Source organism: Balaenoptera physalus, assembly GCF_965194825.1.
Source record: "Balaenoptera physalus genome assembly, chromosome: 5".
Classification (NCBI taxonomy): domain Eukaryota; kingdom Metazoa; phylum Chordata; class Mammalia; order Artiodactyla; family Balaenopteridae; genus Balaenoptera; species Balaenoptera physalus.
In genome coordinates, this window is record NC_138884.1 from 73,917,880 (window position 1) to 73,944,697 (window position 26,818).

Genomic DNA, 26,818 nt, shown 5'->3' on the forward strand with positions numbered 1-26,818 from the left:
TGCTTTTTAAAACTTTATTTCAACATAACTATACTTACAGAAATACACTCATATTGGTTATTAGAACACAATTTAACTTATCCTACACAATTTGGACCAAAAAACTTGGTACGTGGTTTGCTTTAAAAAAGAAAGAAAAAGCATTTGCAATCTGGTTTATTTTTCCATCTATTACAAATGTATATAAAAGATCCACCATCAAATGCTGCTAAAGCAAACAGCATGAACCTTGAGAAATTAAACTTTGGTTTGTCTCTGAAAAATAACACGTATTGCACTGTAAAAGTTTATAAAATTGGTGCAACAAAACATTGTTGTAATGCTTCAATGCCAGTTCACAAAGTTCGATAACTAATGGATGTTGATGAGGGTGGGGAGAGCCTATGTGTACGTGTGAAAATATAAAAGCTATCCAATCTAGTTAATATTGCATGTAGATCACAAGTTTACTCAAATCAAGATTCAGATAATTTCTTAAGTCTGAATTAACACTACTAGTCCAGTTCATCTGCTGAGGTCAACAAGGAAACTGCGCAGTAGCTGTTTTTCTGATTTGTGCAAAAAAGAAAATGAAGTTTCTTCCCCCAGGTTTTCAGTCTAGAACTGAAACTGCAGGAAAGGTATTCCTTCCACTGTCAACATTCATGGGGTGATAGGCGATGACTCAAGCTTAAATCTGAATTAGCACTCAGATGAGAAATAGTTCCCAAAGTTAAAGACCACATGACTTTAGAGGTGACTCTAGAGGGACTCTAAAGTCATGACAAAGATAAAATGGCCCTTCTTGGGAGACCAGAGTAAAACACCCAGCCATAGTTGTAAGGAACCTTAACAAAAAATGCAGCCCTTTGTGAATGACACCTCAATTTAACTTTAAAAAAGAAAAAAAGGCAGCCCCATAGAAGCAGCTCTGAAAAGAGGAAGAAAACATAACTTAAAATACCTTGAAAACCAATGTGAATATAGGTTCAGAAGATAGTTAAAAGAGATATATTTTTATAAGACTACCAAGGATTAGGCTTATAACATATTCTAATATTTCAACTTTTGCTCTAGTACTAAACATCAATCTACAAATAACATGTTCACTTTTCATTCCTTTATCAAAAGGGAAAATTCTAGCTTCAATCCTATCCAGTGGAGGGTATACTGAGAAAACAAAAAGATTCAAACAGTTCCATGCAAATATCACATTTTTCAAATGGAAGAACTCCCAACTAGACCAGAAGTTCTTATTACTAATGCACTTTTCATTGAAACAATTTTTAATAAGAACAAATACATGGCATTAAGGTTCAGAACCTAATATAGGCCTGACAATCAAGTCCTTGTTTTCTGGAAGAAAGGCCTCAAGTCCACTCAATTTCCAGTAACAATGTTTTCACAGATCACTTTCATAATAAGGAGTTTTAATTTCCTTCATACTTTTGTTTTTGGCATTCTAGTCTTAAAATCTAGATTAGAAAATTAGTCCAATTCCCCAGAGGTCAGATTTTTTCTTTTGAAGTATCAAAGAATGCACAAAACCTCTTCCCAAAACTGATTCCCAATCTGTAATTTGTACTTAACATGAATCTTTTCATATATACTGTAAAAGGTAACTTATACAAAATGTACCCATGAATATTAAAAAATATTTGTTAGACAGATTTAACTAGCCTTATAACTTAAGTTTTAAAACATAAATATTTGCAGCTTGATCTTCCATTGACAATGATTGTCGGAGCTTAGAATTCAACATCATTTACAAATCCCCAACGTGCACACAAAACACACACCAGTAACACAACTTACTCCTCATGTCTTGAGAGAATCTTCTGCTTCTTTAAATCTTTGGCCTCCCAGTCAATTCCAAGTTCAAATGTCTTTTAACTTGGACTTCACTCTCAGAATTTTAACAAGTTTTCCACCCATACTTCAATACTTTTTCTAATCTTTCCTGTTGCATTGCCAAACTCTGAAACCTGCCTCAGAGATCATCAGACAAAAGAAAATCAATGAACTATAAAGTGGTTATTTCAGAACAGAACATGGGAGAACTGGAATTGTTCAAGGTTCCCTATGGGGATCATACTTTATTGGGACTACAATGAATAACTGCTGTCAACAAGAAAAATCCTTTACTGGATTCTTTCATATTCTTTGGTGACTGGCCAAAGAACCTACCAGCAAAGTCTGGAAGTACATACTCTTCCACACAAAGTGCCCCACAGGAACACGAGAAGAGCTGCAGCTCATCTGAGTCCTCGCCTGTAGAAAAAGGCAGTCACAGGGACAGCCAGGACACCCACTAGTTGGTGGAGATCCCTGAGAAAGTGTGGTTTTTCTAATCTGGACTGAATTTAACTTTCACCAGCCTTTTTCACTGTATTCACAGGAAGTAGCAGCTGGTCTACCAGCACTCATACTACCTTTCTCATCATAGGTTTTCTGTATAATCGCTATGGCTTTGGAATCTCACAAACTGATATTCTGTATAACTTGAAGGAGTAATTATGCCTCCTAATTCCAGATTTGCAGTTTCCAAATAAAAACTACAGTTCTTTATTCAGCGGAGTAGACATAAAAACACCAACCATCTATGAAAGAGGTTTTCCTCTAAGATACGATTTAACACCGTACATTTAGGAAGCAGATGTACTAAGACAGGCCAAAAGTTTACTTATGGTTGGTATTTGAGATAAAAATCCATTCAGTATAGACCTAGTGGCTTATTTATTGCAAAGTTCAAACTGAGACCTATGAATTCACTATACGCATTTAAAATAAATAACTTATATGAAATGCAGATTCTGGCATAGATATGAATATCAAAATCAATGAATTTAACCTGCATGTTTCATTTGCTCAGAAATTTGCACACGCTAATATTCTGCAAAAAAGACAATTGCAGCAAAGGAAAAAAGAAAACTGCCCTTTTGCAAACAAGATTAAAAGCATCCCTCCAAAGAGGAAAAAATAAAATGCAAATAGATGTATAAAGTGTTACTGTTCAACAAAAATGCTAGTTCTAGAAAAAAATGTAACTGCATAGATTAAAAAAAAAAAACAACAATGTGCAACATCTTAAGCTATTAAAGCACCAAAATAAAAAAACACACCAAAATCAATGTTTTTATGACGATTAACATATACACAAATAAGAAATATGTATTGATCAAAACTCAGGAAGTAAATACCTTGGCTGATACACTGTCCATTGTTGGCAGAACTTCTCTTCAATTTAAATGTCTCTTTTCATCTCTAAAACAATTTTAAAGTGCTAACTTTATATAAAGCAGGCAAATTCTTCAAGTAATTTGCTATTTAAGTATGCCAATTTTTACAGAGCTAAACAAGGAACTAAGAATAAACTAAAGTGAAACAGGAATAGACATGGGGAAAAAACTTGCAAGTTATAGCTGAACAAATCAATAGAATGCTCTAATACCACTTTGGCCCTCTTGGCTCAATTAAAAGCAAAAGCTAACAGATTTAGCTGGTTTATTACACTAACTCCCTTGGATTAGCTAAAATTTGTACATCATTAGGTACATGGAGTCCTAAGGAAAAGAATGCCACTTAAAAATCAAGATTGGATACTAATTAAAGCAATTTTTTAAAAACAAAAGGTTGTCTACTACTACAAATGAATACAAAATGTCAGAGACCTTACAAACTAAGAACTGAAGCCTTGCCCAAAGTTTATTTACTCCTGCCCTTGAGCTGCCTCTTCAAGGAAGTATACATTAACCAAATGGCGATTGAGGTGTTTGCTGTAATCTTTTTCCTTTCTAAAAGAACGATCACAGAAGATACAAACAAAATCTCCCTCGGCCACTTTGACTGCCAAGGCTTCCTTTCCATTTTTTCTACTAGTCTCTTGTGGAACTGGCCGAGCCCCATTCAATCCAGAATCATCACTATCCTCTGACATGTTGTCACTTAGGTCACTGCCATCATGACTGTGGATGCCTTCATCTTCATCCATTTCCTGAGACTCATTTACTGCCACGGTGACGGGAGGTGATGCCACAGTAGCTGTGGACACTGCTTCACATTTTTCTAGCGGTAGAGGAAGAAGTGGTGGTGAAGTTGGTTCTTCAACTGCCGAGTCTCTGCCGGGGGGATTCTCTGTTTTCTTCTCATCAGTGTCCCTCTTCATTTCACAAAGCATAGTGTCAGCCTGATGTTTACCATCTAAAGTTTCACCCTCTGGCATATTCAAGTTTTGTTCAGAGGATGAAATATTGGCAGATGCCTTGGTAACAGCAGCAAGACCAGCTAGACTCTCATCTGCCTCTTCTGCTTCCACTTTTTGAAGAGGAGCTTCTTTATGTCCTTCGCCTGCAGGGACTAATTTTTGGTCTTCTGACTCTTCCTCTTTTAGGTTTTCCTTTGGCAGAGGTGGTGATGGTGGTAAGAGATCCTGTGCACCGGCACTTTCCTTTAGAAGCTGCCTGTCTTTAACAGGCACTAAGCCAACTTCAATAAGGACTTGCTCCTTCTGCGCCATTTCACTCTGCATGTTGGGCTCTTCCTTCCCATTATCTTTCTGAGGAGACCTTTTGGGCATCGGCTCCATGGGGGGAGGAGGCTCCGCATGAACAGGCCCCTTCTGAACAACCTCGACCTCAGCATGCCCTATGGCGGGGAGAGGAGGAGGAGGAGGAGGGGATGGGGGAGGAGGAGGAGGAGGAGGGGGCGGCAGCTCCATCTGAGCAACCTCGACCTCAGCGTGCCCCACGGTGGGGAGAGGAGGAGGAGGAGGAGGAGGAGGAGGAGGAGGAGGAGATGGGGGGGCAGCGGGAGGCGGCTCCGTCTGAACAGGTCCCACCTCAGCGGACTCCACGGGAGGAGGAGGCTCTATCTGAGCGGGCCTCCTCTGAGCAGGCTTGCTGCTTTTTTTACATGGTTTACTTCTCAGAGTTTTCTTCTTTGCACTGTTTTTCATGCAAATACTTTGCTTTTTATTCTCCTCTACTTTGCTGTCACCCTTTGGCACTTCCTGACTATTTCTGGATTTGCTTTCTGCCTTCTTTTTCTTTTTTGTCACAGGTTCCTCATCATTAACATGTTCTTGTAAGGAACGGGCTTCAGCGTCTGTCTTCCTTTTGCTTTTCTTGCTTTTACAGCTTTTTTCTGAATTATTTCCTGGGTGCACATCCATTTCTTTAGCTTCCATTGCCGATTTGCGAGTTCTGGTAGTCACTTGGCTTGAGGCATTACTACAAGGCTTTTTCTCTTTTGAAACATTGTCTTTTTTCTCCACTTTGACAGACCTCTCGTTTTTCTTCCCAGTCACATCCCCCTTCATTTTTGTCTGCTCTGTTTCTGTTTTCTCATTGGTGATTTTGTTATCAGGCAAGTCAGCCTCTCGCTTTTTGGTTTTCTTTAGTTTCACTTTTGAGACATCCATGGTCTTATTAGGACAAGTAGGATGCTTAGATTTGAAATGATACTGCAGATTACACTTCTTGGAAGCTGCGTAGTCGCATACAGGGCAGTTGAACTGCCGTGGATTAACATGTAGCTCCACGTGTTTTTTGAAGTTACTTCTATCTGCTGTTTTGTAGTCACAGTGTGGGCAGTTAAGAGGTTTAGGCCCATTGTGAACCTGTCTTGCATGACGGGTTACTTCATGTTGATTAGAGGCCACATAACTGCACTGGTCACACTTAAATGGCTTCTCACCTGAAGGTAAACAAGAGATGTTGCAGAAGGCATACATTAAGAAATGAATTCAAGATTTACTCAAGCATACTTATAAGGAACTGGATATATGTAAAAAAACAAACAAACAAAAAACCACCAAAACTATCTCTTGAAGACTTTATCATGCAAATTACATTTACCATATTTATTTGTATATCCTTCCTCTATCCCTTGACACTGATTCTCATAACAAATGGGAGAATAATTATCTCAGTTAATCACCATCTTCTAAAAAGTTCATCAAGCTAGGGCTCTCAAGCACTAATAAAGGACACAGATTCATCAAGAAATACACAATTACTGGAAAAGTGACTTGGGCTCTTGATGTTAATTTTGAGGCAAGGGCACTCAAAGAGATAAGATAATTTTAAAGTTTTTATGTTTAGTTAAAACAAATGTATAATGGAGTAGAACATAAAAATCCCATACATTTCAGATAAACCTTGAGGCTTCAAAAGAAATACTACACACTCTAGGCTACACTCCCAGACCTTCCGTGTGAAAGTTTTAAAAGAATGCTTTGGCTTCAGGGAGCAAAAGGATTTTTCTTTAAATTTAACCCTTTTGTGCATCGTGGCAACAGCTGAGTCAAGTTTCACTTAGCAAACTTTTTCACTGCTGGAGTTTCTAGTCTACAGCAAAAATATAACAAGTCAGAAATCTTTTCTTGATTTTCTCCCACCTTCTTCTAAAGAATGGGAAAAGAAACTAGGTAAATGAAAAGGGGCATACAAATATATATGGTATATAAAATTAGCAAAGAAAGTAATAATCACAGGTACATACAAGACCAGAAGCCCACCCCCAACCCCCAAATTAAAGGCATTAAGATTAACTCATTCTTCCTGAATACATACCTATCTAGATCACACTCTAGCAAATATTACCAAATGGTATCCATACCCCACTGGTCCAATGGAATGCATAGCAGAAAAATGGAAATTGACATTTATGAAAATTCATCTCTCAAACATTCTCAAATTCACATCAAATCTTATTTAATTTTTTTCATAAAGCAAAACTACTCAGACATGAAGTAAAACCATATAGACGGTAAGCTTTACATGATTAAAAAATGTCTGATGACAGAATACTCGATCACAAAAACAAAAACTTATCCGCGTATGTCAGATTGTAAACGTAGCTAACTGGACAACTCTTCCCCACATTAGTCCACTAACAGATTCATAAATGGAGGTTTCTAACAACATGCTGCATTAGTCTATACCTGGCCCTATCCTGTCCTCTCCATTGAATGACTTCAAAGGAGACAAACATTTACTTAACATATATAGACACAGAATGGGGAAAAGATGCGTGACATAACAGTTAAGAATTTGTTCTACAGTAAGAATACCTGGGGGGATCAAATATGGGCTCTGCAAATTACTGTGAAGTCTTGAGCAAGGTACTGAAAACTCCCTAAGGCTCAATTTCCTCATCTGTAAAATACTCTTAAGTGTTGTGAACTATAAATAATCTAATCCACATAGACCTCTTAGCAAAGGACAGATAGCCAAGCAGTCAATACACAGTACCTGTAATGCATCACTTTTGGAATGGCTGGTAAGTTTTAGAATGGGTAAACAAAAGGGAAGATTTCATGTGTTTATCCTGCCTTACCATATAAACCCTACCTCTCAGTAAACAAAGAGCTGATGAATGGAGCTGATCTCTTTAGGAAAATATTTGTGCTCATAAAATAATTAAAATGAAAATGGTCATTTTTAAGTCCTAATGAATGAGGGTATTTACACAGCCAGCATCAAGCAAGGTGCAAACCTCCATCTGTGAAATGGTCAGGGAATGGGAGTTCGTAGGACTCTGTTTAAACAGTGATGGCATCATTTAGTTGCTTCATTCACCCTACCCACATTTTTGCTTTGTTGCCGTTAACCTCTTTCTTGTATTGAAAGATCTATTCATCAAGTTTAGTTTATTAATACCTAGCTCAATGAAAATTCTTTTGCCCTGTACCAACAGTAATATTTACCTGTTTCTGATCTTTATAAATATGTCAGATGTCTATTTTATTCTTCCTAAATTAATTTATAGAGATAAGGGAAATTCAAAAAGGGAGTTTTACAAGCTTTACACATTCTTATCAAGAAGAGCCCAGAAAGAGTAACAAGGGAACTTTTAATTAAAGAGTAATAGGGGGATATTACTCAGCAATAAACACAAAGTTCTGATAATGCAGCATGGAATGAATCTCAAAAATATTTTACAGAAGGATGTTACATTTAAGTCAGAGTATCAGTTGAGGGGAGATTATGGGAGTATTGACTAGAAAGGGTAAGGAGAGAACTTTTCTGAGGGCGGTAAAACATTTCATGTCTTCACCTAGATGGTAGTCAAACAAGAGAAAACATACATAAGGTCACTGACCTGTATACCTAAGATGTGTGCATTTTCATGTGTATCAATTAAACCTTAATAAAATACTATTTTTAAAATTATTCTAAAATTCACAAAAAGACTCTCAAACCATAACATGTTTCAAATACTTGGTGAAAGGAAAATAATTTTTGCTGAAAAAAATATTTTTCCGTCTTAAAGAGTAGTTGATGGAGGTGGAACTTGCCAAGTTGTTAGTTTCCTTTAACAAACATCGATTACACTCATAATGGGAAAATATTCAAAATGAACTCCTATGCTGGCAGGACAGGAGAACTATCCAGTGTGATACCTACAAAAACATCATAAACTGGATGTATTTCCTCCAGGATGAAATGGTAGCATATCCACTCAGAATAGGAAATGGAGAGCTGTGGATTATGTCAGGATCTCTAGACTACCCAAGTGAGGATACTTCAAAACCATTAGTTACAAACACCAATAAAACACAGAATAACACCAGATTAGGTTAGTGTGTCTGTATATTTCACTAAACCAATACTCTGATCCCTTCTTACTTTGGCCTCAGAAGACCTACCCTAATGGAAGTGCTCCAAGGAAATAACCAATGTGGTTTTGCTTTATAAACCAATTTGTCATTTTAGCTAAAATGTACCAACTCAGCAGAGCCTAGTCTCTTCCAGAAATAAGAGACTGAGCATACACTTCTCTTCCCTAAAATACATTCACATGAACAAGGAAGTGAATGCCCAAGGTGACCTATAAAGATCAGACTCAAGACCACAGAGAAAGCATCCAAGATATTCACTCCATGCAACCCAGTCGGAAAGACTACCTACCCAATTTGACCACACTTAGCCTCACTTAATTTGCAAGTGTTATTATCAGCAACTTCTAAGAGAAGTACTAAAACATAGGATCGGCTGGAAATAATTCAGCACACTCATACACAAAACAAACTAACCATGTTTGTTTCCGGTTTGTGACTCACATATTGTTGGCATACAGAAAAAGACAATGGCTCTGCTCTCTCCATACTCTGTGCTATGCTGTAGCTTCTTGAGCCATTTTCTGAGCCATAATATTCTTTAAACACTGCTGATGACTGAAAATGAGGGTGGGGGAGTTGAGGCCAAATCCGAGCTCTTCTAAATTGCAAGAATGACAATTAACCTTAGGTAAAACACTTATCTTCTCTAAGCCAGTGTCCTAATCTATAAACTGGGATTTAAGTATTCTAGAGGTACTAAGATTACAGATAACAAATTCCAATTTTTCAGTACCCAGCATGCATACAATGAATAGTAACTGCTACTCATTATTATAAGCACTTTTTAAATACTTGCTGTACTATAACAGCAACTACTAAAAATCACCTTTAAAATATAACAGACAAAAGATAACAGTAACCAATGCAAAATCATTCAGGCAATCATTATTGTCTGGTGTAAAACACCATAGATAAAAATTTATACAGTGACAAAAGTATTATCGATTCAATGAAAAAAATACAAGTGTGTTGTCATTCTGATCCAGTGACACTAGTATTAGGTCAACCAGATATGACTTCAAGTGAGGCACATTATTAACTACAATTCAAGCATTTAGATTTAATTTCCAGTGTACAAGTTATACAAGGCACAGGGACAGAGGAAAAACTAAATGATACCATGAGAAAGCAAGTTTACACAAATCCAGAAGAGGGGACATTCCAGAGGAAAAAGGGCCATATTTCTCCAAGGCCTTAGTTTCCCCATTTGTAAAATGGTGACAATAACAGAACTTACTCATCATGAGACAGTTATGAAAACGGAAATGATCCAACTCATGAAAAGCTCTTAAATATTTTATTTAAGGGCTAGAGCACAAGTATCAGTAGGATATGATGGCCTACCCTCAATAAAGCAACCATATTACCCACAGAAAATGAAACCAGGAAGCACCCAAAAGTAATACTAAAAACAGGTTTCTGGTTAAGTGACTCAATAGTTTAGAAGATTGAGAAGGAACATTCAAAGTATAAAACTTGACAAGAGTGTAAGGTCAGGTTGAGCCAGTGAGCATGCTGTGAGCCCTCAGAGCTGCTCAAATTAGAATTCATACTATAATCAAGTCTTACTCAATCACTGACTTAAAACAGCAATATCCAATAGAAATAAAATGCAAGCAACATAGGTAACTTTAAATTGTCTAGCAGTCACATTACAAAAGTAAAAAAGAAAGAGGTAACATTAACTTTACTACTTACTTAACCCAATATATTCAGTATCATGCCAACGTGTAATATTAAAAAATAGATATTTTACATAATTTTCTTCATACTGTTTAAATTCAGGTGTGGCTAGTGGCTATCCAATTAGACAGCACAAACTGTTAACCTAAGGTAATTGCTAACTGTTAACTTAAGGGGAGTTGGGTCTACATACACTTTGGTAAACAGCAAGATTTTAGCATACCTCCTCCACAGGGGTATATATTCTAAATTTAGGAAGAGAGTACTCTGATCAGATGTGACTGCTCACCCAGGGTCAGTGTGGCCAAAATGAAATAATTATCCATTCAAGACCACTATGCTTTTTAACTTTGCCATCTACCTACGTATTTTGATAACGGGGACCAATTCTGGTGGTGATCATGATAATTTCAGTCACTAGAGGGGATATAAATCTCCCACTTGTTATAGCCCTGCATTTTATCTATTATAGGTTAATAAAATGGGATCCTGGACTACTTATCATTCTTTAAAGTTTGACTTTTATAAATCAGTCCTCAGATGCCCTACCAACTGTCAAGAGAATAAAGCCAAATTTCAGGACCTGAGCAGGTAGCTAAGAAGGAACCCCTGGAACCTGGCAACCACACACTATGAAACTTGGTGTTATACTCTGTTGGGGATGCGGAGGGAGAGTCGGGAAGGAGTATAATAAGGCAGAGGTTGTTCAAAAAGGATAAACCAGCCTTGGTCTACGATAGCAGTTCAACTTTTATTACATCATGGAACTTGATGACGGGCTGATGAAAATTAAGGACACTCCTCCCAGAAAAAGTACACACATACATTTACATTTAGTTTTGGACATTCCACCTACAGACTCCCTGGTTAGGAATCTCCATTTAAATACAGCTCCACACTAGTAGACCACGAATTTTTAACTCTAATTTCAAAATTATATTATAAATGAACTATAAATAAGGACCCAGTTCCAAGTCTAGAAGAACTTTCTTATAATGGTAGTTTACCAAAGATGATAGAAACGTTCCCATTTCTTACCAACCTGAATGAGTACGCATATGTCTGGTTAAATGAGTCTTCTGAGAACTTGAGTAAGGACAAAGTTCACATTTATATGGACGTTCTCCTACAAAAATATAATGATTAGTGTTCAAATATGATAAAATAATGCAATTACAATTCTCACTAACAATATACACATCATTCAGTACTGAGCATTTTTTAACAAGGATTTCTTTTTTCCTGTCCCTGGCAAAATGATCAATTTTTATCATGTATTAGAAAGATTATTCAGAATACACCTAACTACATTATTTTAGCTTTGCTGACAAAAAATACCATTGGCTTTCTGAATTCTCACAGCCCTTTTAATTTTCACAGTAATGCTACATGTTATTACATTAAATATTTAGAAATGAAAAAGTATCTTAGATCAGGTATAAAATTAGAATTATCCTTTTAAAAAAAATCCACAACATTGTAAATCAACAATACTTCAATAAAATTTTTTAAAAAAATCTACCCAAATTTTCTGATGCTATGACTTAGGTAACTTTTTTGATCCTTATAAATGATAAATCTACCATTTGAAATTGTTAGCTTAAAGCAATAACATTTTTGAGTGGGGAAGCTGTTGTTTTAAGCTAAAAATTTCAAGTGGTAGATAGAACTTTTATAAAATAGGTCAGTGTTAAAACAAATTATAATCATAAGGCCACAGGGACTGAGAGCAACTGAAGATGAGAGGCCAGTGATTTAAGAATTTAAGACTCAAAGGCAGGAAGTGTGTATTTTTTGGAAACACGTTGTCAACCACAAAACATATCAAAAAACCAGCTTGCTAATTTGTTTTCATATACTCTTTAGCCACAAGGTAATAATCATGACCTCAGGCAAGCTTCCTCATCTGTAAAAGTAATAGTACCTTCACTTCCTAGAATTGTGAGAATTTAAATCAAGATAATATATCCAGAGCATTTAATGCGGTGCCTGGCACATAAAGGCCTCAATAACCATCAGTTATTATTTTGTCTACACTATAAGTTACAGTAATAGATGTGTCTAAAAAAATGGGATAAGGAAAAGACAAGTACAAAAAAAAAAGAAAGAAAAAAGAGAATGTGTTGATGATGGGACTTCCCTGGTGGTGCAGTGGTTAAGAATCCGCCTGCCAACGCAGGGGACACGGGTTCAAGCCCTGGTCTGGGAAGACCCCACATGCTGCAGAGCAACAAAGACCGTGCGCCACAACTACTGAGCCAGCGCTCTAGAGCCCGCGAGCCACAGCTACTGAAGCCCGTGTGCCTAGAGCCCCTGCTCCGCAACAAAAGAAGCCACTGCAATGAGAAGCCCGCATTCATTGCAACTAGAGAAAGATAGCGAGCAACAACAAAGAACCAACACAACCATAAATAAATAAATAAACAAACAGAATGCGTTGATGACTGTGAAATGTGCTCCTAGTAACTATTCAGCTGTTATTAGCCAGTAGCTATAAATTAGCTGTAAATACATTATAGCAACAAAATGCCTACTTAGACCTAGAAGAATTTTAAAACAGCTTAAAAAACGTTGAATGCATTTCTGTAAAGAAGATACATACAGACTTCCCTGGTGGCACAGTGGTTAAGAATCCGCCTGCCAATGCAGGGGACACGGGTTCAATCCCTGGTCCGGGAAGATCTCACGTGCCGCAGAGCAACTAAGCCCCTGTACCACAATTACTGAGCCTGTGCTCTACAGCCCGTGCGCCACAACTGCTGAAGCCCGTGCACCCTAGAGCCTGGATGCCACAACTACTGAGCCCACGTGCTGCAACTACTGAAGCCCTGGTGCCTAGAGACCGTGCTCCACAAGAGAAGCCACCGCAATGAGAAGCCTGCGCGCTGCAACAGAGTAGCCCCCGCTCACCGCAACTAGAGAAAGCCCATGTGCAGCAACAAAGACCCAATGCAGCCAATAAATAAATAAATAAGTTAATGGAAGAAAAATTTAATACCCTTACAGATTAACATGAACAATCCACTAAGGATAATTTACTTTTAAATTCTTCATAACAAAATAGATTGCTTCTATCTGTGCAACTCACCAAAAAAGGCATAAGTACTCTAGAAACACTAGTAATTTTTCAGTCATACATATAGGCAAAAATGTCATTTTTTTTAAAATGTCATCTTTTAAAGTAGAATTTGTGTACTCCAATAAAAATTAATTTAAAAAAAAAGTAGAATTTGTGAACTGGTTAAATATCGAGACCACAAAATGAAAAATCTTTTGACCGAAGACTCAAATGAAAATCCTCAGCCCCCTAACATGATAACTACCTACAGAAATGAGATTCGGAACTTTGAATCTTAGTTGTATGTGACCCTGAGCACATCACTTTAGGCTTTCAGTAAACACTTACCCTGTTTTCCTCAGTAAATTGTTCTGAAGATTAGCAGAGAGTAGAAGAAAGCACCTAACACTGAGCCCTCAATACAGGAACATAAGAGACCCACTAAGTGAACTTGAAACGCAGGCTACCTAAGTGAGAAATAAGAAACAAGCGATTCCTGTTGATGATCATTTCTTATCTCTGCTCTTCAGCACTAGATGAATTTTTCCATAAATACAACTTCAGAACCATGCGTTTAATACCACTGATACTCTCAGAACTTACATAATCAAAATACTATCCTTCTGTTTATACACCAACCGTTTTGAAACTTTTCTCTTTTAAAAAACCACAAATTAGGTAATACCGGAGGGAAAAGCTTTTAAGAAGTATTAAGACAGGGACTTCCCTGGTGGTCCAGTGGTTAAGAATCCACCTCCCGGGCTTCCCTGGTGGCGCAGTGGTTACGAATCTGCCTGCCAATGCAGGGGACACGGGTTTGAGCCCTAGTCTGGGAAGATTCCACATGCCGCGCAGCAACTGGGCCCGTGAGCCACAACTACTGAGCCTGCGCGTCTGGAGCCTGTGCTCCACAACAAGAGAGGCCACGATAGTGAGAGGCCCGCGCACCGCAATGAAGAGTGGCCCCCGCTCACCGCAACTAGAGAAAGCCCTCGCACAGAAACAAAGACCCAACACAGCTAAAATTAAATAAATAAATTAAAAAAAAAAAAAAAAAGAATCCACCTTCCAATGCAGGGGACATGGGTTCGACCCCTGGTCCAGGAACTAAGATCCCACATACCACAGGGCAACTGAGCCTGAGCTCCACCAACTAATGAGCCCGTGTACCACAACTGCAGAGCCCACGTGCTCTGGAGCCCCTGCACCACAACTAGAGAGAAGCCCACGCACGGCAACGAAAGATCCCACATGCCGCAACTAAGACCTGACGCAGCCAAAAATAAGATAAATAAATAAATAAATAATTTTTTTAAAAAATGTATTAAGTCCAAATAAGTTTAACACTAAAATGTGAAATGAGATATGTACAACCAATGTTAGCTATGTAAGTCATAACCTTATTGTGGAAATATCAACTTTAATGTGGAGAAAAAGTTAAGTAATGAATGATGAAGTATATAAAATACAGCTATTAAAATTAGTCACCTGGACTGTAATTAAGTGAAAATAAACCACTATAAGAAAAAAAATTAAATGGCAAAAAGTAGAGATCCTACTTAAAAAAAAAAAGTATACATAAAAAATTGGAAATATACAACAAAACTGAAATTTTTCCAGTTCTCTCCATTTTCCTTTTTTTTCTTAATTCTAAAAATGTCTTAAATCAACTAATTTAGACTTACCGTTGAAAACATTTTTAGATTTGGGGGATAATTTTTAAATTGTTCAGTGACTCAACAATTTTGAAAGTGTCAAAATATAACTGACACCAAAAAAATCAAAATTTAATAAGACAAAGACACTAGTCATATTCTTTTTTTTAATACTTTTAAAAAATATATTTATTTATTTATTCAGTTGGCTGCGCTGGGTCTTAGTTGCAGCATGCAGGAATCTTTTAGTTGCAGCATGCGGGATCCAGTTCCCTGACAAAGGATCGAACCCAGGCCCCCTGCATTGGGAGCACAGAGTCTTAACCACTGGACCACCAGGGAAGTCCCAACAATGGTAATACTCTTTGACTTGCATGGTGGCTATGAGTATATATATTTGTAAAACTTCATCATTGTCAATAATACCTCAATTTTAAAAAGTTCATAAAGGTGTACACATAAAAGTCATGCACTTTTACCATATGTCACAGTTACTACCTGAAAGCTCTACAGATTATGGCCAATTCTAAATTAGGCCCCAAGGTTTTCAGAAAACTGTGAAAGGACATAAAGTACTTACGGCTAAAGAATATATGGTATCTGGGATTTGTTTTATGATATTGCAGGTGAGGTTAGTTTAGTCTAACAGTTTGTTTAACTAAAACTGTTAAGTGATTAATGGTGTAGGATTCCCAAGTAACTCTCATTTCCTATGCCATGCAATTGTGAAGTGTTTGTACTTTTTTACTTTTGAAATAAAATGGTTTCGAAGCCTGGAGACAATCAATCACAGGTTACAACAAATTCCAAAGAGACTGCAAATTCTTTTACATAACTAGATTTTACAGCTTTAAATTACACAGGAACCATCAACTAGAGCTTAGGAAGCTTGCTACACATGGTCTTTCTTGTAATGGAATTTCATCTGCAAGTTTTCTTGTTTATGTCTACCACTTAAGCAAAGCAACATCAATTCCTCTCCTCAGTATGACTCACTTCAGCATGCGGTTCAGTCCTGCAGAGTGACAACTACTCAAAAAGGGATCTGATGCAAAGAGCATTCCACAGCCCCTTTTCACTTCTGATGCAAAGAGTAGAGTACTAGGTTACCCTATCCATTTTGTTCAGTCCAGCAATCAGTCCTCAAAGGTACCAATTCGTATCAGGAAAATGTTCACATAACTATCAGTAGTTACACTGTTTTTAAAAAATGAGACCCCTTAATTACAAAGATTTGAAAGTCAATTTAAAAGTGAATAATTAAGGGGTGTTGGAGAGAAATGGGGAGCAACCACTGAGAGGGGTTTCCTTTTGGGGTGAAGATGTCCTAAAATTGACTGTGGTGTTGGCTGCACAAGTCTGTGAACACACTAAAACCAATGCATTCTAACTTTCAATGGATGAATTGTGTGGGAGCGGAGTACATCTCAATAAAGCTGTTATTGAAAAAAATGAATTGCCAAATGTGACAAAATATTAATAACTGTTGAGTATAGGGGATGGGGACCCATGGGTGCAGCGGGGCATTCTCTTTACTTCTGAGATGTTTGAAAATTTTCATTTTTAAAGTGTTTCATTTGGGGGGTAGAGTACACTTATAAATGAGAAAGGTCCTCTTACCTGTATGAGTTCGAACATGCTGAACATAATTGTTTTTTCTGTCTGAAAAATAGTTGCATTTTCCACATGTGTATACTTTCCTTGGAAAATGGTTTCTCAAGTGTTTCCTCCAGTGATATTCGCTTACTGTGGTGTACGTGCAAATGATGCACTTGTAGACTCGCTCATTGTCCCCGGCTCGGGTGTGGTGTTTCAGGTGAGCAGTATAGTGATCATAGCGATTGGTATTGTAGCCACAGCGGTCACAGCGAATGGGGCCCTTGGAGAAATCTCCCTCTTCCCCCGTGGAAGAGCCGCATTCCCTGGCTTTGGCTTGCTTCTCTGCACTTTCTTCCACAAAAAATTTCTTGGCACTATGAACTCGGATGTGATGCACAAACTGTTCTTCAGATTCTGCTTCATACTGGCATGGTTTACAGCGAAAGGGCTTGGTCTTCAAGTTCTTGCATTTGTCCTCTGCTACAGGTGTTTCCCGAGGAAGATCTTTATTTGCGTTGTACGGTTCTGAGGCAGCTGACACCTCAAACACAGGCCGTGGTTGGACAACACTGAGTTCCAAACTCTCCAGTTCCATGTTTTCCAGCCCACTGGGCTCGCCTTTTACCTCAGGAGACTCCTCGAGTCCTTCTCCATCACTATCTGAAAAGTTGTTATCCCCAACAGGCATCAATTCTGCCATCTGTCTTTCTTCGCCAACCAGGTAATCACAGCAGCCGCCGTTTACTTCCCCAGTTAAGGCCACATTTGCCAACATGATGAGCTGAGGCGCAGCCAGTTCAGCTCTGGACAGATCAGGCAAGTCATACATGTCATTAGGCAAGGCCATGCCCATGGTACCACTGCCGGTGAACAGACCTCCTCCTCCGGAAGACTGCCCCATTACCTGGGTGGCCATAACGGTGTTCTGCATTCAAAACAAAACAAATAACACGAAAGCACCAGTTTAAACACAACTTTTACTGGTCTAAAACCACAACATCACTGTAATTCTTTGTAACTTAAAAAAATACATTTTCCCATATATCTTTAAACTCAATCAGCCTCATTAACTACTGAAAATAAGCCTTTACAATATTTTGTAATTCCAAATTCTCTTTACTGCAGTCATCAAAAAAATTTCTATGACCCCCTACAAAAAATTCTATCAAGCGTTTGACACAACTCATCCATCAACTAGGTCTACCACTAGTGTGCCTTCCCTCAAGCACTTTTAATTTCTCTGGTAGAAAAATATAAGTAACTTTCATTTTTACTGTTAATTAAAATTATATTTTATATTCCATACATGAATTCCATACATAAATTCCAAACATGCTGTCCTCCCATCTCCTGCTTCAACAGCTTACTGGTCTGAATCAGAAAGGGGAAAAATTCAAAAGCCAACTGTGCACTTATATAGTACAGTCTGGAAAGTAGAAGCCTGTAATTATTGGCCAATGGATTAAATCTCATATGAACTCAACTACTTCCAAAAGAATAAACTACAGTTGACCGTAGAACAAGGGGCTAGGGGCACTAACTCCCTGGTGTAGTTTATCTTAAAATCTGAGTATAACTTTTGACTCCACAAAAACTTAACTACCAACAGCCTACTGTTGACCAGAAGTTTACCAATAACATAAAGAGGAGATTAACACATACTTTGCATGTTACACGTATTATATACTGTATTCTTACAATTAAGTGAGCTGAGAAAAGAAAATGTTATTAAGAAAATCATAAGAGGGGCCAGGCTGGGCTGGGCTGGGCTGAGCGGGAACGGGAGACTCAACCCCAGCACCCATGACTGTGATTTTCCAGGTGATGCCCGTGATTCTTGATGCCTTCATTTATCCAACACCTTCCGAGGCCTGGTCCTGGGATGCAGCCTGGCAATAATCAGCTCAGTCTCCCCCTTTGAGGGCTGACAGCCTAGCAGCGATACATCATCCTGATAAGCCTGCGACTCACCAAAGTTGTGACAAAGTAGCTTGCAGAATAGGGAGCTAGTCCTGGGGTTCTGGGCCCGCTGAATCCTGCTTATCTATGAAATGCAGTTAACACATCAGCTGGACCTACTTCCCAAACACAGGGTGACCCTCCTGTTATTTAATGATGTAAAAAACGCTAAAGGCCATGGAAGGTGACACTGATGGCTCGTTAATAAACCCTACAGTGACTGTCGATCCATTTCAGATACTTGTGGCAGCAAACAAAGCAGTTCACCTCTACAAACTGGGAAAAATGAAGACAAGAACTCTATCTACTGAAATTATTTTCAATCCTTCCCCAAATAACAATACTTCAGAGGCCTTGAAAAAATTTGGTACCTCGGCAAATGACACATCAATTCTAACTGCTTATATTGAAGAGGGAGAAAAACAAATAAATCAAGGAGACCTAATATCTCCGATAGAAGGTCAAGTTTCTCTGAAAAATCTCCCAGAAATAACACATATTACAGAAATCAAAAAGATATATAAACTATCTTCACAAGAAGAAAGTATTGGGACATTATTGGATGGTATCATTTGTAGAATGTCAACAAAAGATGTTTTGTGAAATGGGGACTTCCCTAGCGGTCCAGTGGTTAGGACTCCGCGCTTCCAATGGCAGGGTGCGGAGGCACGTGGGTTCAATCCCTGCTCGAGGAACTGAGATCCCACATGTTGTGCAGTGTGGCCAAAATATAAATTGGAAAAAAAAAAAAAAAAAAAAGATGTTTTGTAAAATGACAGAAATATTAAAAATTTTCAGCACTTAAAGAAAGAAAATCATAAGTGAAAATATATTTAAAGTACTGTATTTATTGATACCATAAGTTTGTGTACAACATGTGTATAAGACATCCATCTTGTCTTATACGATACAAAATACTGTTGATGTTAAACATATTACTAACGCTAGACATCAAAAATGAAAATATGAAAAAGAAATTCATACTTATTTACAGGTATAACATTTATGCATTGACAACAAAGAAGCAGCAATATGATTGCTTTATGGTAACCTAATATAATCAACACGATTGCATCCCGGTTGTCTAGTGTACATGCAAATGAATCTTTATAGAAATTTTATGGCATATAGTATTACAGTTATATTCATCACACAGCATTGGAAATGTCACATTTTTTTTTAAAAAGCCACTTACCTGAGATGACAGGCTGATACAGTTTGACCAAGTAGGAGAGAGAAAGGCATACTGTATGGTACTATAATTTTTGAAAGCGAAGTTATAAAACAGTAGGAAAACTAACACATAATTAATTTTATATTAAATATCAGTCACCTTATACCAATGTAAGGATAGGCTATCCACTTCAATACAGGTTTTGCACACCATGTTCTACACAATGAACCTGTAGGCGATAAAGATGATGACACAATAACGTCTCAGGGTTCTTGCCATAAAGTTACTAGATTTTCACAAGACACTCACACACAATAGATAAGTTCATTAACTGTACAGTATGATGATTATTTACTATTCATTAACTGGAAGTGGATCATCACAAAGGTCTTCATCCTACTAGTCTTCATTCACACCGAGGAGGCTGAGAGGAGGAAGAGGAGGGGGTTGGCCTTGCTGTCTAAGGGGTGGAAGAAGTGAAGGAGATGAAGGGTAAGGTAGGAGAGCCAGGCACACTCATGTAACTTGATGGAAATAATCCTAATTTTTGTCTGACTTTTTTGCTTTTTTTATTTCTCCCAAAATGTTTCTATGTGGTACCAATCCTTCCACGCTTTGCTTTAGTTTTAGTGCCTGTATCACAGAAGGTCCATGCTGTGAAAGGAGTCAAAAACAGTCTTGAATAATCAGAACCCTTCTGCCAGATTGTCAATTTGTTTCTGACACTGCTTCTTCTGCATCTTATTCCTCATCATCTGGCACTGGTTCGAAAGCACTCATCTCCATCAAGTCATCTTAATTCCTCTGATGTGTTTATTAGCTCTTGAATTTCTCCAAGATTCCTATCTTGAAACCCTTCACCCTCCACCTTTTTTTTTTTTCTTTTTGCCATATCCAGAATCTCATGATTTCCTTGATTGGCTCTGTTGTAAATCCTGTAAGTCATGCACAACATCTGGACACAGTTTTCTCCAGCAGGAATTTACTGTTTGGGGCTTGACGGTCTTCACAGCTTTTCCTATAACAACATCCAACTTCAATCATGTAATCCTTCCAGACTTTCATGATGTTCTATCAGGGTTCCCCTTCCACAGCAATGACAATCTTTCCAATCTTTCCATAGACTACCACGTGTAATGAGCTTTAAAGACTCCCTAATCTAGAGGCTGAATTAGAGACAGTTCTGTCTGGGGGAAAGTAGACCACTTCAACACCATTAATGTTGAACTCATGGGGTTCTGGGTGGCCAGGGGTATTGTCCAAATCAAAACTACTTTAAAAGGCAGTCCCTTACTGGCAATGTATTTCCTGACTTTAGAGACAAAGTATCAATGGAATCAATGCAGAAAAAGGGTTCTCACTGTCCAGGCCTTCTTGTTGTACAACCAAAAGACTGGCAGCTGGGGACTTCCCTCGTGGCACAATGGTTAAGAATCCGCCTGCCAATACAGGGGACACGGGTTCGATCCCTGGTCCGGGAAGATCCCACATGCCGCAGAGCAACTAAGCCCGTGCGCCACAACTACTGAGCCTGCAATCTAGAGCCCGCGCACCGCAACGAAGAGTAGCCCCCACTCACTGTAACTAGAGAAAGCCCACACGCAGCAACGAAGACCCAACGCAGTCAAAATATATATAAAATAAATAAATTAAAAAAAAAAAAAAGACTGGTGGCTGGTGTTTATCCTTTCCCTTCAAGGCTTGGGGGTTAGCAGCTTTATTTAAGGGCGGTCCTAATCCTAAACTCCACTGCATTTGCACAAAACAGAAGAGTTAGCCTATCCCTTCCTGCCTTAAATCCTGGTGCTCATTTCTCTTCCTAATAAATGTCCTCTGTCTCATTTTTTTTCATAATAGGGCACTTTTGTCTGCATTAAAAACCTTGAGAGACTTGTGGTTGCCAAGGGGGAGGGGGCATTGGGAGAGGGATAGAGTGGGAAGTTGGGGTTAGCAGATGTAAGCTATTATATATAGAATGGATAAACAAAGTACTACTGTATAGCACAAAGAACTACATTCAATATCCTACAATAAACCATAAAAAAGAATATTAAAAAAAAGAATTTATATATATATGTATAACTGAATCACTTTGCTGTACAGCAGAAATTAATACAACATTGTAAATCAACTATACTTCAATTAAAAAGTCATTGAGAAAAAGAATAGCAATCTGAACAGGGTTTTTTTTTTAACTGAAGTATAGTTGATTTACAATGTTGTGATCAACGACTTTCTTTTAATATTTATTTACTTATTTATTTGGTTGCGCCAGGTCTTAGTTTCAGCTCTCCAGCTCCCTAGTTGTGGCATACAAACTCTTAGTTGCGGCATTCATGTGGGATCTAGTTCCCTGACCAGGGATCGAACCTGGGCCCCCTGTACTGATCTTATTCACTGTGCCACCAGTGGATTGGGAAGTCTGGATCAATGATTTTCTTAACGGTGTCTGGGAACTTGTCTGCTGTGTCTTGACTGGCAGACACTACTTCTGTTATCTTGACATGTTTTAAGCTAAATCTCTTCCTAAAATTATCAAACCAACCTTTGCTGCCATAAAATTCTCCAGCTTTAGATCTTTTACCTTCCTTTTGCTTTAAGTCATCATATAATGACTTTGCTTTTTCTCAAATCATACTTAGAGTCCATAGGTATGCCTTACTTATAGCAATCCTGCACCAACGTAAAAACTGAATTTTTAATTCGAGATAAAAAGGTATTTCCCAGGGGCTTCCCTGGTGGCGCAGTGGTTGAGAATCTGCCTGCCAATGCAGGGGACACGGGTTCGAGCCCTGGTCTGGGAGGATCCCACATGCCACGGAGCAGCTGGGCCCGTGAGCCACAATTGCTGAGCCTGCGCGTCTGGAGCCTGTGCTCCGCAGCAAGAGAGGCCGCGATGGTGAGAGGCCCGCGCACCGCGGTGAAGAGTGGTCCCCACTTGCCACAACTAGAGAGGGCCCTCGCACAGAAACGAAGACTCAACACAGTCATAAATAAATAAATAAATAAATAAAAGAACGTGAATTTCTAAAAAAAAAAAAACCTCAAAAATGTTAAAAAAAAAAAAAAAAAAAAAAGGGTATTTCTATTAGGGTCAATTCATTTATCTTGAAATGGTGGGCAACCTCAAGTGCAGATATCAATCTACCCCAGTACACAACAAACAATTCAACTTTTTCTTGTACTCTGCTTCTGGGGAGCACTTCCAGCATCACAAGTGGCACTATGGGGTCCATGATGTTATTCAAGGTTTCTGGTATTGCACTAAACAGGATGAAAAATATGCGAGAACCGTGAGTGGTGACTTTTTATTGCCACACAATTTACTGGAGAGACTGCTCACATGGAGATGATTACCTCACCTGGCATTTTAAGCAGATACTTGCAACACTTGAGCTCACCAAAATTAATAAGAGGTGGCCACAAAAAAATTATTACATTAGTACAGTATGTACTACAGTTAATTTTAAGCAATTATGATTTAATAATGAATCTTCATGTTTGCATTTCTGTGAATGGCACTCATATGTGGTTGGTTATGAGTTTGTGTGCGTAAGTCTTGATAAATTTTAACCTTTTATTAGATTTTTGTTATTTTATGGCAGTAAATGATATAAGACTACTATCTACATATATTTTACATATTAATAACATGTGTTTCCTAATTTTTTTATATTAATAGGCTACATGGTTCATCTGTTAATTTTTTCAAAATACTGCAAATCTTCAAAAAATTTACAATGTTTCTTGAAAAGAATCCACGTATAAGTGGAACCGCAGAGTTCAATCATGTATTGTTCAAGGATCAACTATATTATTAAATGTACCACTTAGTTTCTTTCCCTTTCTCTTTTTTTTTTTGTGATGACGACCTGTTAAAAAGTAAAAAAAAAAAAAAAAAAATTACGGACCTTTTCTCCTGTGAAAAGAGAAGTTTGGTGTATTTAAGAGATCACAAATGAAAGTAAAGAAACTTTCAAATCCCCATATAAAATAGCCGATCAAGTCATCTCCGCAATCAGCAACTTTCTTGCATTGCGCTTGACTTGGCTCACTTGCCTAGAGGAGCCATTACAAGATCACCTTGAAAACTTGTTGGTCTTTTTATAAACCGTCTTCACACTTTACTTTCCAATCTAAAAGGTGTAATTCTCAAATTAGGTGTTCTCCTGCAAATTAGAAAAAGCAAAATAGGTGGCAAAGGCTAAAAAAAAATGTCAAACCCAAAATGCAAAAAGTAATCCGTCTCACCCAAGTGCATAAACACAAACCGGTTGAGTCATAGGTACCAACAAAAGTTGGAAACAAATGCCATCACACAAAGCAAACGCTGTCCAAGGGTTTAACATAACAGCCCAGACTACTCGGTAATTTCTAATTCTTCCCAAACCCTAACTACCATCCCCAAAGGGATTTTAACGTTGTTCGGGAAGACTGTCCAAGCATAGTCCGAAAGCCCAACGTGCTGCGCGAATTCCTACGTGCTGCTGCCACCAGCGTCTGCCTCGGCGGCGGCATTCCTAACTGAAATAGGCATTCGGCCATTTTCTCAAAATACGTACCAAACACAAAGCAGCTCTTTGCAAACTCGGGAGCTCTCGCTTCCTCTCGGCTCGGCCCGCTCACTGCACCACTGACACACCAGTTGCCGCCACACTCGTCCTGAACCTTTCCCTGGGCTCCCCAACACTAAAGACTGCAAGACGGGCAAACTCGAGGTGCCGCTGGGCCAGGCCAAGTCTTCCCCAGTCCAGGCTGCCCCCTCCTGGCCCGCGCGCCCGAGTCCGGGAAGAGGGAGGAAAGTTACCGCGTCGCCGCCGTCCCGGTTGCTCGCCGGCCCCAGGCTCGCCCTCCGCAAGGGGCCGAGGAGCCGCCGCGAGCGCCCTCCCGAGGCGCCGGGCCCCGAGCGCCGGAGGGGGCCCCCCGCGCCCCGGAAGTTTGCGGGTTCACTCCCCCACGGCGCCCCGCGGGACGCGCGCCCCGGCCCCGCCGACGGCGGCTGCTAGGTGGCCCCGCGCAGAGGACCCCGGCGGCAGGACGGCCCGAGCGCAGAAATCGCTGTCCAGCCCCATTGGCAGAACCGCCCGAGCCCCAGGCTGACTCAACCCTCCCGGCCGCACTCAACGGCGCCTTCCGGCGAAAGGGAGAGGCCGCAGAGGGAGGGGGCGGGAGGACCGCCGGCAGGCCAGGAGCTGCGGCGAGACCTGGAGCAGGAGGAGCACGAGAGGAAGTTTCAGAACTAGGGCCCCAAGCAGCTCCGCTCCTGGCCTCCCGACAAGACTCCCAGGGACGCCCGGGCCCGCGCGGAGGCGGCGGCCCGGCCTCAACTGGGGAGGGGGTCCCGGCGCCGCGCCGCTCCCCACCAACGACCCCGGCCCAGCCCCCGGACCGCGACGGTGTAACCCGATCCCGCTCAGTCGCCAGTCCCCGCCCGACGCGGCCGCCACCGCCGGAGCCACAGTATCTGCAAATCAGCCCTGGACAGCGCCTCGCTCCGCGTCCTTCCGCGCCCTCCCCCTCCCGCGGCCACCGCCGCCACGACCGCCCGGCCGGCCCGCCGCCCCCACCCGACCGTCTCCCAGACCGCGCCACGCTTACCGGCCTTCCTGGGCGAGGAGGGGCGACGACCCGCGTCGCCGCTCCTTCTCGGACTACTTTTCTTTGTTGCTGGAGTTTCGGGGGAGGGGAGAGAGAGGGCGGAAAAGTTGGACGCTGGGGTAGTCGAGGCCCACGAAGACCCAGGAGAGGGGCTGCAGAGAGTGTTCAGGCCTCCGGCTCTCGCCCTGCCGTCCCGGCCGCCGCCGCCGCCGCCGCCTGGGGCCCCGGGCCTCGGCGGCGCTTGCTCTGCCTCTGCGCCGTGAGCTCTCGGGAGCCGCACATTCCAACACAGGAGGCTGCGCCGCGCACCCGGCCCGCGCCGCCGCCGCCGCCGCCGCCGCCGCCACTCCCGGGACACGCCCCCTCCGCCGCCCGCGCGCGCCCGCGGGACACGCCCCCTCCACCGCCCCCGCGCGTGGCCGTCTGGAGCGCCCCGCCCCTGGATGAAAGAGGTTGCTCTGGGCCCCGGCGGTGCTGGGGGCGCGCCAAGAGGTGGCGGTCCCTAATCTCCCCAGACCCCCAACTCTGACCCTTAGGTCTAAATAGAAGAGCGCTCCGCTCCCATTCTTGACTTCCTTCATAAACTAACAACAGAAAAGTTATCCCCCAGCCCTGGAGTGCATGCACGAGAAAGGCGCTGTTAAAAGAAAAATCTACAGACTTTGACCATTCTCTTTAGAAGGATTGTCACCCGCCCTTTCAAGTCTAAAGCGCTCAAAAATACCTTTCAGAATCTCTTCAAGTCTCCACCCATAGCCACCCTTAACCAATTAAGCTTCGTTTTAAGCTTCTTTAGAAAAAAACAAAAAAACTATATATATATATGAACTGATTGAGGTTTTTTTTTCTTACTGTTTAAAATTTGGAAGGCATATATATGTATATATGTAAGAAAAAAACCTCAATCAGTGAGTTGTAAGAAGAAAATGTTTCGGGAAGATCGTGGACCCAAAATTCATGAATGAGGACAGAGGGGACAAGACAGAAAGTAGCAGGTCATTGCTGAACCTTCGAAGCACTATTTCAGTGTAGCAATTACCCTCAGATTACAGAGGGTAAAAAGGGTGTTAAACACATGGCGGCTGCTTCGTGAGCCAGTGTCCCATAGTAACCTGCTTCCACGTTTATAAACTGAAGTAACCATGCATGTTACCTGGTACATAGTAATATGCTAGAGAGAGAGGGAGAGAGAGAGGGAGAGAGAGAGAAAGTAGTTTCATGCACCCCTTCTTTTCTGTTTTCACCAGAAATGCTTTATTAGTTTGCCTCTGATACCTTAATTCACAGCTCTCCTCAGAAAATTAGTGGCTCCCTTTAAACCTCTTAGTGTAGCATTCAAGGCCCTGGCTAACCAGATCTGGATAAGTTGGACTATCACTAGTATTATAATAAAGGTAGCAGCAAGTGCTAGGAGGCTTCAGAGTAGGAAGATAGTTTCTAACCAAGAGGATCTAGAAACTTCTCACAGTAGGTGATTATCCAATCTAGTC

At 40.3% G+C, this 26,818-nt stretch overlaps 2 protein-coding genes and 1 pseudogene across 4 annotated transcripts in view; 2 read left to right on the forward strand and 1 right to left on the reverse strand.

Annotated features, from left to right (window-relative positions):
• Positions 1 to 25,492, reverse strand: REST (RE1 silencing transcription factor; the record flags this gene model as incomplete). 2 transcript variants are annotated; one of them, XM_082464461.1, is made up of 4 exons in its annotated part: positions 1 to 5,673; positions 11,328 to 11,411; positions 16,619 to 17,522; positions 25,329 to 25,492. In XM_082464461.1, the coding sequence occupies 3 exons, from the start codon at positions 17,511 to 17,513 to the stop codon at positions 3,689 to 3,691; spliced, it is 2,964 nt and encodes a 987-aa protein (XP_082320587.1). In that variant the 3' UTR covers positions 1 to 3,688. The 2 variants fall into 2 exon arrangements, with proteins under 2 accessions (XP_082320587.1, XP_082320586.1); XM_082464460.1 differs by lacking the exon at positions 25,329 to 25,492 and having other exon boundaries at positions 16,619 to 17,528.
• SPINK2 (serine peptidase inhibitor Kazal type 2) overlaps positions 1 to 26,818 on the forward strand; it is a gene marked incomplete at its 5' end in the record, with an annotated part of 209,068 nt that overhangs the window by 102,234 nt on the left and 80,016 nt on the right.
• On the forward strand, positions 17,553 to 21,428 carry LOC309662084 (EKC/KEOPS complex subunit TPRKB pseudogene; annotated as a pseudogene). Its single transcript has one exon. The product of its transcript is annotated as an EKC/KEOPS complex subunit TPRKB pseudogene (transcript).